The sequence below is a fragment of the Sphaerodactylus townsendi genome, linkage group LG11 (genome assembly GCF_021028975.2).
Source record: "Sphaerodactylus townsendi isolate TG3544 linkage group LG11, MPM_Stown_v2.3, whole genome shotgun sequence".
NCBI classification, from domain to species: domain Eukaryota; kingdom Metazoa; phylum Chordata; class Lepidosauria; order Squamata; family Sphaerodactylidae; genus Sphaerodactylus; species Sphaerodactylus townsendi.
The window spans coordinates 78,200,606-78,212,630 of record NC_059435.1 but is presented as its reverse complement, the minus strand read 5'-3'; the positions used below and the strand labels follow the sequence as shown (position 1 = coordinate 78,212,630).

The 12,025-nt window shown below is 54.1% G+C and overlaps 1 protein-coding gene across 6 annotated transcripts in view; it reads left to right on the top strand.

Annotated features, from left to right (window-relative positions):
- The window catches only part of LOC125441207 (SCO-spondin-like), a 125,733-nt gene that overhangs the window by 72,694 nt on the left and 41,014 nt on the right, over positions 1-12,025 (top strand). For 5 of the 6 annotated variants that reach the window (XM_048511616.1, XM_048511614.1, XM_048511613.1 and 2 more), the window contains 14 exons: positions 493-672; positions 2,065-2,187; positions 3,037-3,166; positions 3,403-3,528; positions 4,463-4,554; positions 4,881-5,060; positions 6,507-6,671; positions 6,871-7,123; positions 7,410-7,456; positions 8,998-9,174; positions 9,612-9,743; positions 9,858-10,003; positions 11,537-11,631; positions 11,718-11,770. In XM_048511616.1, coding sequence (XP_048367573.1) covers positions 493-672; positions 2,065-2,187; positions 3,037-3,166; positions 3,403-3,528; positions 4,463-4,554; positions 4,881-5,060; positions 6,507-6,671; positions 6,871-7,123; positions 7,410-7,456; positions 8,998-9,174; positions 9,612-9,743; positions 9,858-10,003; positions 11,537-11,631; positions 11,718-11,770 — 1,899 coding nt within the window. The remainder of the gene's footprint in view (positions 1-492; positions 673-2,064; positions 2,188-3,036; positions 3,167-3,402; positions 3,529-4,462; positions 4,555-4,880; positions 5,061-6,506; positions 6,672-6,870; positions 7,124-7,409; positions 7,457-8,997; positions 9,175-9,611; positions 9,744-9,857; positions 10,004-11,536; positions 11,632-11,717; positions 11,771-12,025) is intronic. The other variant, XM_048511615.1, reaches the window with a different exon arrangement.

The following is a 12,025-nucleotide window of genomic DNA, read 5'->3' as shown; positions in this document are numbered from 1 at the left end:
ACAAGCTGATCTGCCCCAGGTTGCAAAACCAGAGAGGGCATTTGGGTCCGATTCCTCTGCCTTTAGTCCACCATTTAGTTAAACCTTTACTTCTTGCCTCTCCTCGTGGTTCAACACACTAATAGTTAAAAAACAAACATTTGCAGCTTAGAACTAAAGATAAAATAGCAAACTCCAAATCTCTCTCCCCCCGCCCACCCCCAAAAGATGCCTATTATTCAATCCCTTCAATTGCCCTGGCAAACAGGCGGGTCTGGCAGTGCCTCCTGAGGCTCTCCAGGGAGGGGCCCCCTTCACCTCTTCAGGGAGCCCCTTCCTCTGAGCCAGAGCCACACTGGAGAAGACCTGAGCTGCGGTCAATGCTAGACCAGCCGCCCTAAGTGGTGGGACAGCCAACAGACGGCTGCCTGGCAGCCATGGTTGGCGCACGGGGACTCTTGGCAGGGGCATGAGCCTCCGTCTTGCCAACATCTGTGGTCTCTTTCTGCCTAGTGAATGGGGCCTGGTCCTCCTGGGGCGAGTGGTCGGACTGTGATGCAGAATGTCGGGGGGGCGTTCGAAGCCGCACCAGGACTTGTGCGGACCCCCCACCCAAGAACGGGGGGCAGCCATGTCCCGGCGATGCCGTGCAGACAGAAACATGCAACTTGCAGCCCTGTGGAGATGCTCGAGGTGAGTCGGCTGTGGCGAGGGGCCTGGGGGCAGCAGATGGCGCTTGGGATTTGGGGAAGAGCCAGAGCACATGAGGATCTGCTGGCAGAGAAAGGAGGGTCAGACGGAGGCAGCTTGCCTAGAGCCCGGGGAGTGGCGTCAGCAGCAGAGGAGGCAAAAGAGAGGAGAGGATCTCCAGGTGTCACCAGGTGCTGGAGCTCATGACTGTCTGCTGCTAGGAGCCCAGTTGCTCAGTCAGGAAACGGCGCTCTGCACACACCCAGGGACACTTTGCTTCCTGATCCAGAGAGAATGCCCTTGGCTATTGTTGGTTTTCTGGACTGTGGGGCCATCGTCTGGTAGTTTTTGCTCTTAATGTTTTGCCTGCATCTATGGCTGGCATCTTTATATTTTTATTTATTTGATTTCTTCATCATCCTTCCCTGGAGGTTCAGGCCGATTTTCAACTATCATTAAAACATATAAATCAACAATAAAAAAATCGTTAAAAATATAAATCAATAATAAATGTATCTAGCTGTAAAACAATAACTTTACACTGTTGCAGCAGCCAGACTTGAGACATCTCATCCCTCCCTCTACCACCAGATCATTAGTTTTTGGTGTCTCCCTGGCAGAAGGATCAGCCGGTGGGGGCGACAAGAAGAGAGACTGTTGTCTTTAAGGAAAGAAGAGGGAAGAGAAGGGGGGCGGGAAAGAAAGGAACACAAAGTGGTGGAGAAAGGGGAGGGGGCCATATATGTAGCTCCATGGTCACCTCAGCCATATGCTTGGCGGAACAGCCCTGTCCTACAGGCCTAAAATCCTTCAGGACTCTGCTCTCTCTGGATAAAGTGTTCCACCAGGCAAGGGCCAGGGCTGAAAAGGCCCTAGCCCTGGTTGAGGCAGACTGGATTTCCCTTGGGCCAGGGATCAAGTAGTGGCCTTTGAGGGACATAACGGAAGAGGCTGGCTGTCCCATAGAGATGCAGGTCCCAGTCCTTTTAAGGCTTTGAGGGTTAAAACCAAAACCTTGAACTTGGCTCGGTACTTCACCTGGAGCCAATGCAACTGACGTAATATGTACACCCCACGGCACATGCCTCTGCATTCCGGATCAGCTGCCCCCTACCCACCCCAAAGTTACGGGGGGGGGGCGGAGCTCAGCTTCTGGGAATCCGCTTGCAAAACACTTTCTTGCCTCAGCCGCAGGTGAAATTTAGGATACTTGTTCCTTGTTAAAACACACTTATATGAGGGTGAGACACATTTCTTGGGGGGGTTGGGGTGCAGAGCCTGGGAGGGAGATAGGTCCTTCTGGGCAGCACACTCCTCCTGGCTCGCAGGACCCCTTTCCCCAAATGGACGCCCCATGGTTTGCACCCATCCTGCATGCGCCCGTCTCCTTCGCAGACTGTGGCCGGGACATGGTCTACGTGCAGGCTGGACACTGCCAGCGAGGCCTGGTTGCTCCGTGTCCCCAGACATGCCAGCAGCTGAGTGCTGAGTCAAACTGTCACAGCAGCTGTGTTGAGGGTAAGTGAGCGGCCCTGGAGGGTCAGGAGATGAGGGGTAGTGTTGTCTCAAATGGGGCTTCCCCAGGGTTGCATAATCAGAGGGGTTCCCTCTCAGCCCCGGTTAGTGCCCCCCTGGCTCGGCTGGATCTCCACATGGTTGACCCCACTACCACCTTTAACCTCCATGCCTAGGCCCCACCCCCTTGTTTCCACTTTCCACACCGATGGCCACTCCCATTCTTGGGCTTCCCACATCTCTGGCACCAGGATTTTGAGGGCTCCTTTTCAGCCTCACCCTTGGCGCAAGGGTTGCCTGCTCGGGGGGATTGGGGGGGGAGGGGGCAGAGCCTAGGGAGGGATGGGTTAGGAGAGGGGAGGATACTCCGCAGCCCACCTGCCAAAGCAGCTGTTTCCTCCAGGGCAGGGGTAGGGAACCTGCGGCTCTCCAGATGTTCAGGAACTACAATTCCCACCAATTGGCCATGCTGGTAGGGGCTGATGGGAATTGTAGTTCCTGAACATCTGGAGAGCCGCAGGTTCCCTACCCCTGCTCCAGGGGAACTGATTTTTGTCATCTGGAGATAAGTTGTCGTTCCAAGAAATCTCCAGACCCTACAGACAGGTTGGCAACCCTACTGGTTGAGGGGGGGGTATTTGCTACCTTGCTGGGAGTGCGGTGGTGCTGTTGGGGGGGGGGTGCTGTCCCTGGTTTCTCTTGCCAGGTGGGAGGCCTTTGACTCCTTCCACAGGCGTTAGCAGCACATGGGCTGGCAAGAGAGGGCTGCCAAGGGCTGCCCGGCCTCACGGGGGGGGGGGGGCTGTGCAGCACAGCTGGACTCTCATGGCTTCCGCTCCCCGGTTCCCACAGGCTGCCGTTGCCCCCCTGGGCTCTTCTTGCAAGATGGAGGCTGCGTGAACATCAGCCAGTGCCACTGCTTCTTCGACCACGAGCACCGGCTCCCGGGGGAGATGTTCCTGAGACACAACTGCAGCCAGTGGTGAGGGGGGGCCTGGATTGGTGGGCCACGCCCTGCTTGCCACAGAACGGATGGCTTTTTTGATGGAAAGAGAACGCTCAAGGTGGAATCCACCGCTGTGCATGTGGCAGATGCTCTGTCCATCCACACCTGGCCATAACACAGAGAGGCAGCTGAAGGCGGTGGGTGGAATGCGTGGCTTCTCGGGGTGTCCGTTTCTGTTCTGCTTGACCGTGGCTTCTCTCTACCCTGCCCAGTGTCTGTTTGGATGGCGCAGTGACTTGTGACTCAATGTCATGCCCTGTGAACTGTGGCTGGTCTGCGTGGTCCCCGTGGACACTCTGCAGCCGGAGCTGCGGGGTTGGGATGCAGCAGAGATTCAGGTAAGCAATGGCAGAGACAGATCCACAGGATGATCCCACCAGGGAGATGCCTCAGGGAACTCCCAGGCCAGGAAGGGACTACAAAGCCACATGACCTGGCTTCTAGGGGCTCTACCACAGCTTGGCAAGAATCTAAGAACATAAGAAAGAGCCTGTTGGATCAGACCAGAGTCCATCTAGTCCAGCACTCTGCTACTCGCAGTGGCCCACCAGGTGCCTTTGGGAACTCACATGCAGGATGTGAAAGCAAGGGCCTTCTGCGGCTGCTGCTGCTGCTGCTGCTGCTGCTGCTGCTGCTGCTGCTGCTGCTGCTGCTCCCGAGCACCTGGTCTGTTAAGGCATTTGCAATCTGAGATCAAGGAGGTTAAAGATTGGGAGCCATAGATTGACTTCTCTTCCATAAATCTGTCCAAGCCCCTTTTAAAGCTATCGGCCATCACCACCTCCTGTGGCAGCATATTCCAAACACCAATCACGCGTTGTGTGAAGAAGTGCTTCCTTTTATTATTCCTAATTCTGCCCCCCAGCATTTTCAATGAATGCCCCCTGGTTCTAGTATTGTGAGAAAGAGAGAGAAATTTCTCTCTGTCAACATTTTCTACCCCATGCATAATTGTATAGACTTCAATCCTATCCCCCCTCAGACGTCTCCTCTCCAAACTAAAGAGTCCCAAACGCTGCAGCCTCTCCTCATAGGGAAGGTGCTCCAGTCCCTCAATCATCCTCGTTGCCCTTCTCTGCAATCTGCTCCTGATGTGGGTGTGATCAAGCCAACACTCAGCATTTTCAGGCGGGGCATTTAGCTAGTAGAACGCTCATTCGCAATTTGTATTTGGGGAGGGGGGAGGGAGGAGGGGGCGGATGCAGCTGTAAATGCTGGCACTGCCCTTTGGGAAAGCCTCTCTCCATTCTGGGCATCTTGCTTCTCCTGCAGGTCTCCCTCCAACCCAGAAGCTGCCAATGGTGGCGCCCTGTGCCAAGGAGACGCCCAGGAAGTGCGTGAATGCCACACAGCCTGTGTCCCAGGTAGGAGCAGTGACAGCCAAGGGCAGAGGGACAGATCAGAACTTTTGTCCAGTAATTTCAAAGGTCTGAATGAACAGCCAGGACAAGAAGTGCCATATTCCCATGGGGCAAAAATAATGGGGGAGGGGGGTCTTTTAAGCTGGTAGTGAACCTCCCTTACTAGGAGGGTCTGTCTCGAGCAGAATTCTGCAGAGGTGGTCATGAAAAAAAATGATGAAGTGGATGGTGATGTTGAAAAATAAGCACAAACTGATACACACACCCCTCTATGAGAACCCAAAATGGACTCTCTTGCCCCAACTTCTCCCCCACCCCACCCTGCCTAGAAATTCCCAGTACCTGGAGCGACTGGACCCCCTGGTCTCCCTGCTCCAAGACCTGCTTCTATGCCACGGATAGCGTGGGAGTGAGAAAGCGGTTCCGGCACTGCAACAGCTCCACAGAGGCTGTGGACTGCGACAGAGATTCGGCACAGGAGGAACCCTGTGACACGCCTCCTTGCCCAGGTGAGATAAGTTGTTTGCAAAGCTACACTGGGCAGCAGTTAGGGGGTGGAACTAGCAGGTACAATCCAATGGTTCTTTAACCCTAATCAGGGTTCATACAGATGTAAGAGAGAGTGTGCATCTTTGCAAAACACAAATCATAGGGTCACAAATGCCTCAATTTGCCCCAAGCCGTCCTAGGAGAGGAGATTTAACCCTATAATCCCCACTTAGTGTTTCTAATTAAAAACAGGCTTCTGGCATTATTGTTAGTATGTTAAAGAGGAAAGCTGCATTTTGTAGGACACATCTTGTATTTATTTAGAATATTTCTAGGCTGCTTCTTCAGAGGTCTGCTCAAGGCGGTTTACAATCAAAAACATTATAATAGGATGTTCATTCAAAGCAAGTCATTAAAAACAGGTCAATGTTCATAAGCAGCATAAAAACAGGCACACAAAACAGACGACTGAAAAGCTGATAAGATAAAAACCTTAATTAAAAGTCTGGGTAAAAGGCATGTTTTGGCCTGACAGCTAAAAGTAAAGGCAAGCCTCAAGGGGGAAAGCATTTGCAGAGGTGAGGTGCCACCACGGGAGATGCCCTGTCTCTAGTGACTACATCTGTCACCTTTGAAAGCTGGGGCACAGAGACCAGGGTTTTTTACTTTTAAAAGACTGGCTCTGGTTTGGTTGGTGAAGAGTTAAATGTCCTCCCTCTCTTCTCTGCACTTCTCCGGGCAAACTATGGCTACCAAAGGTGGCCATTTGCATTTTAATGACAGATCCTCGATCCCTTTGAATTAAGGAAGAACGTCACAGAGGAGACAATATAACTGACAGAAGCTTCACAAGAGAAAGACAGGCTGTGATTTCCCTTTCTGTGATCTTAGCCATTTGACGCCCCCCCCCCCCGCCCCCCAAAAAACTCTATCATGCCCCAAATGGCAGCTGTTTCTGTTCAGTGGAAATTCTACAGACATAATGTTTCCAGTGCAGGGGGTAGCCAGCTTGTTCTGCCACGGAATTGCAAGATTAGAATCCAGTACCAGATTAGAGATAAACAAGATCTTTGGGGTTTCAAGAATCAAAGCTCCTTTCCTCCATATAGCCTTTAATATAATACATCTATATGAGATAATGTAAGCATGCGTAAGTGCATGTACATATATTGGTCTTGCAACATTCTTGGCCAGAGCATGTGTTCTTCACTGGATCTGTACAACAGGGTGGAATGAAGATGATCTGCATTAGGGATGGGGTTTCCTGGCCATGGTCTGGGGGTCTGCAACCTGCAGCTCTCCAGATGTTCATGGGCTACCATGCTGGCAGGGGCTGATGGGATTTGTAGTCCGTGAACATCTGGAGAGCTGCAGGTTGCAGACCCCTGGGTCCCATCCTTTAAAGAAGGGCTCAGTGTGTTGTCCCAGGCAATCCTCAGCCCCCAGCCTTTCCCTCTGTTCCCCAGTGGAAGGCATCTGGACCCCCTGGACAGCCTGGTCCAAGTGCTCCGCTCGCTGTGACTCGGGTGTTCAGACACGCAACCGCACCTGCTCCAACCCAGCCTACTGGGGCCTCGAGTGCTCCGGACCGCTCATCCAGACTCGAGACTGCAACATGCAACCTTGCAAAGGTCTGGCCTGAGGGGAGATGGGAGTCCAGCCCTCAGCACTGGGTGTGGGGACAAGGGAGGGGGTCTCACACAAGGTGCAGTCAGACTGAGGCAGGTGAGACGGGCCAGGCAAGGCTCCACTGGTTCTCCTGCCCCAGACGCCCTTCTGTGCGGGGCCCTCCTTTCTAATTGGCAGCCTTGGCCCACCCCTCGCTTTCAGAGCTGTGCCCAGGGAACATGGTCTACCAGACGGCCGAGGAATGTCAGCAGAAGGGAGGGGCCTGCCCCCGCCTCTGCCTGGACCAGGGCGCCGGGGTGGAGTGCGCCTCCCAGTGTGCCGAGGGCTGCTCCTGCCCAGGTGGGCTCTTCCTTCAGGACGACACCTGTGTGCCCCTCAGCGAGTGCCCGTGCTATCATCAAGGAGAGCTCTACCAGCCGGGGGACACCGTCTTGCTTGACTCTTGCAACAACTGGTAAGGGGCAAGCAGACTAGATGGGGAAGGCAGTCAGAGGAGTCTCCTGGCCAAAGATCTGCCTCCTCTGCCCATGGGTGGGGGGGGGGGAGGGGCTGTGGTCACAGCTGATGCCTGCTGTGTTTGTCTCCCTAAAGATTGGGGCTGATGGGGAGAAGCTCCATCAGTCTCATCCTCGCACACCTGGGGTGTTTGAGCCCTCCCTTCGTCCCCGCCATTCCTCTTCTTCCACATAATCCCTAGAAGGGAGTCAGTTCTGAAGTTTTCTCCTTCCTTTTCCTTTCAGCACCTGTCTAGATGGGGAGATGGTGTGTGGGACGGTGCCCTGCACAGGTGAGAGGGAGGGGCCAGGAGGGTCAAATTCTTCACCTTCAGCACACAGTGGCATGAAGGAGGAAATAGGGAGGGGGCGAGGGGAAAGATGGGTCTGGGGCAGAAATCAGGTACGAAATGGAAGGAGGCTTCTGGCCCACGTAGCAGCTGTTTTCCAGCTGCTGCTTAAAAACTGCCAGTAAGGGGGAGCTGATTCTACAGCTGAACAACTCTTACTGTCAAAACATTTTTCTTTTTAAAAAAATATTTTATTTATTTGTTTTTAAAAAATGATATAAGATGCAGATATTACTTGAAAACATTTTTACTGATATCCAGACAGTATTTTTCTGCCTGTAATTTATATCCGTTGTTGCAATCCCTGTCCTCTATGGCCAACAGGATTAGCTCCCTGCCCTCCTCTAAGTGACAGCCCTTCAAATACTTAGAGAGAGCCATCATGCCACCCCCACCCCCACCCTCGCTACTTTGCCAGACTCAGCTCAGAATGCTGTGGCTGACGTTGCTTTCCTTTGCTTTGCTTCTGAGTTTGGTAGCCAGCTCTGGTTTGGGAAATTCCTGGAGGGTGGGGCTGGGGTGGGGCGGGGCGGGGCTGGGGAGGGTAGTGCTTGAAGAAGAGAAGGGGCTCAGCAGGGGTGAGATTAAGTGCCCCTTGCTCTGGAGCAAAGGTCCCCAAACTTTTTAAACAGGGGGCCAGTTCACTGTCCCTCAGACTGTTGGAGGGCCAGACTAAAAAAAACTATGAACAAATTCCTATGCACAAATGATTGTAAAATGTTTGATTTCACCTTTCAGCCTTTCTGTCATGGTCTATTTTTAGAACAGTGACCAAAGTATGTCAAGTACAGGGTGGGCTCCAAATATTGTTGGGGAGGCTGTGGAATACTTTCCCCTGTAAAAAAAAAGCAGAACTTTCCCAATGAAGCATTCCATCTAACCCAGGATTAGGTATCTTCCTGGGTTCTTCCTCCCTAGCAGCCAGCGAGCGATTCGCCAGCCTGGCTGATGCCAATGAGAGTGAGGTGGAACAGAAAGCCTGAGAGCAACACATGGAGTAGCTGAGAGGGAAGGGCGGAACAGGAGTTGCCACGTGTAAGGTTTCCAACTCTGGGTCAGAAAATTCATGGAGATTTGGGGGTGCCATCATGTAATTGCAATCAGCAGCCGTTGGGGCCGGTTCCTCCTCTCCCTCGAGCCCCCACTACACATGAATGGAGCCATCGCCACCATGCCTGGCGGGCCGGATAAATGCCTTCAGGGGGCCACATTTGGCCCCCGGGCCGTAGTTTGGGGACCCCTGCTCTGGAGGATCTGATCGCTGTCATCTGAAAATTAGTTATAATTCCAGGGGTAATCCAGGACTCACCTGGAGGCTGGCCAGCCCTTACATTCTGAGTGTTGTGGAGGGACCTTTAATTCAGGGGAACGTCCTGTGGTTTGTGTCAGAGTCTGCTTCTTTCCAATTCTGCTTTCTGGGGGCTGCACGGAGGAGTGGGGAGGATGCTCCCAGGGATCCTGAGTGCTCTCTTCCCCACCTGCAGTGGACTGTGGCTGGAGCACCTGGACCGCCTGGAGCACCTGCAGCCGCACCTGCAACGTGGGAACCCGCCGCCGCTTCCGCTCCGGCTCTGGCTCCGAGCCACCAGCCTCTGCCGGAGGACTCCTCTGCCACGGTTCCAACGTGGAGATTGAATTCTGCAGCCTGCAGGCCTGTCATGGTGAGGGAGTCGGGGTTGGGGGATCAGTCACCTCAGAGTGTCAGCTGTGGGTCAGAGAGAGAGAGCACAGTAGGGAGGCATCTCTTTCTCAGGAATGGAATGGTGGAAGGGTTCAGTTTTGTACACCAAGGAATTAGGCAAAAAGAGCACCATGAGCACGAACAGAGTGCCATCCCTCAGTACTGTCAGTTCAGAACCGAGAGGAGAGGGCATGCCTACTTGGCAAATGTGAGTACTGGCCATTTCTCTTAACCCAAATGGGATGGGGGCCAGTCTCAGGCTCTGGCTTGGTGGCAGCGGGGAGGGGGGGGGGAGATTGCACAGCTGGGCAGCAGGAAGGCCCTTTGCCCATGTGGGATGGAGGTGTTCTGCCCATAGTTGGGACTTTTCACTGAACAGTTTCTTTGGTCCGTCACTCTCTCCCCCACCCCAACTAGGCTCTGGTGCCGATTGGGGCCCCTGGTCACAGTGCTCAGTGCCATGTGGAGGTGGCTACCGTAATCGTACGAGAACAAGCACTGTCCTGCGCAGGATCGACTTTGCCACCTGCAACCTTCATCCCTGCACAGGTGAGCACACATCCTGGCTGCTGCATCCATCACACCCCACTGTGGGAGACAGAAGGGGAGCACACGGCATTCCTTCCAGCTGATTTCCCACCCACCCCTTCTCTTTTGGACCAGGAGGTGCCCCTGGTCAGTGCCCAGCTGGCAAGGTGTGGCGTGAGTGTGCTGAGGGACCAGCCTCTTGTGCGGAGCTCAGCACTGAGCCTGCTGCCAATGGGACCTGCCAGGCCGGCTGCTTCTGCCCCCGGGGGACTGTCTTGCTGGTGAGTGCTGCTGGCAGAAGCTGAGGCTACCCAGGGCTACACTCTGCTCCCAGGAGAATGTGCAGGGCGGAGGCAGACGTGAAACAGACTTTGGTTGTCCTGTATGGGAATGTGATCCTTGTGTACAGAGGGGACCAGGCCTGTACCACTTCAGCATGCAGTCAGAGGACTGTATGATTTAACTCTCCCATACTTTAAAAAATTATCTTCTTACAGAAAGTTAGCATTCCAGGGGGAATGGTTTCAGTATAATCTTCTCCCGGAATTTCCAATTTACTGCACAGATGTGTGATTGCTGTCGCTTGCATAGTCCTAGCAGTGTTGTGCCAGTTTCCTCTTCCTGTGAGCATTGTATATAAGCACTGATAAGCTCCCCATAGGAGTGATACTTCAAAGCAAGCGTGAGACAGAGCTTGGGGCTTCCGATACTGATACGCACCATATGCTGTCCCCACTTGCCACATGAACACGGGATCTGCTGGGTGGTTCAGCCCGCCAAGAATGTCCACTTACCTAAAGACAAAACCAAAGCAAGACAGCCAAGTTCCAAGCGCTCGTGGTGGTCAGGGCCATAAGAACATAAGAACAGGCCAGCTGGATCAGACCAGAGTCCATCTAGTCCAGCTCTCTGCTACTCGCAGTGGCCCACCAGGTGCCTTTGGGAGCTCACCTGCAGGATGTGAAAGCAATGGCCTTCTGCTGCTGCTCCCAAGCACCTGGTCTGTTAAGGCATCTGCAATCTCAGATCAAAGAGGATCAAAATTGGTAGCCATAAATCAACTTCTCCTCCATAAATCTGTCCAAGCCCCTTTTAAAGCTATCCAGCATCAGCAAACCTTGAGGTGGGGCGGCCTCTGAGGCCCAGACCTTCTGGTGGGGCTCACTGGCACTGCCACCTTCCTGCTGCTTGTCTGGGTGCCCTTTTCCTGCCCTCACAAGTTAACTCACGGGTGCTTCGCCAACCATACCTCCAGCTTCCCAGCATCTATGTGGCAAAGCATGCAGGTGGTACGCAGTGGCAGCATTGCCAGCTGCATCCACTAGCCAGTGCTGCCAAGGCAAGGGCATGAATATGGGGCAGTCATCAGGAGGCTTATGAGCAGAGGAAGGGGCACAATCGGATAGTGGGACACATACAAGTGGATGGATGGAAAGGGAGACAGGAGGGGGAGAGGGTTATGGACAGAAGAGAACTCCAGGCGCTCTCTGCCCAGCCCCCAAACCTGGGATTCCACTGCTGGGGGTCATGGAGAGACACGCCCACACCACCCCTGATTCCATTCAGACCTCTCCTTCTCACTTCCTTCTCTCCCCCCCCCCACCCCAGTTTGCTCAAATAATGGAATAAAAGCAGCAGATATATGCAGAGCAGTATAATTTGCCTTATACTGATGGTGGAATTTTCTGGTTTGAGGGGCTGGATTTGGTGGGGACGGGAGAGTGCCGACAAGAGGGGCTGCAGCTTAACCATGTGAGGGGGGGGAGGGGAGGGGCACCACCTGGTTCCTGATCCTGTCCCGCTTCCCCTTCCAGAACAATCTCTGCGTGCCAAAGGAGGAGTGCCCGTGTGCCCAAGAGGGGCTGCTGTTTGCCCCAGGAGAGCAGGTCTCCAAGGGCTGCGAGAACTGGTCAGTGGCTCTGCCTCCCGTTCCTCTGCTTGGCCGCCGCCCCCCCTGCTCTGCAGTCTAAGTGGGGCTCTTTTCCCTTTCTGCAGCTCCTGCGTTGCTGGCCGAGTGGACAACTGCTCCCGAGCCGCTTGTGGGGACGGTAAGCCTCCCTCACTGTACAGCTTTCATCCTCGACACGACTCCAGTCCCAAGAGGGTGGCCCAGGGTGGTGACGGACCCTTCTCTGCATTGGCAAATTGCCCCAGAATGGTCACTCCCTGGAAGGAAGCGGTCTGGGCAAGTGGCTCTTATGAACAGGCCTGGCAGGCTTGTTGGGAGAGGCGGGGTGGGGGTGGGGGAGGGCTGCGGCTCAGTGGCAGAGCTTCTGCTTGGCATGTGGAAGGTTCCAGGTTCA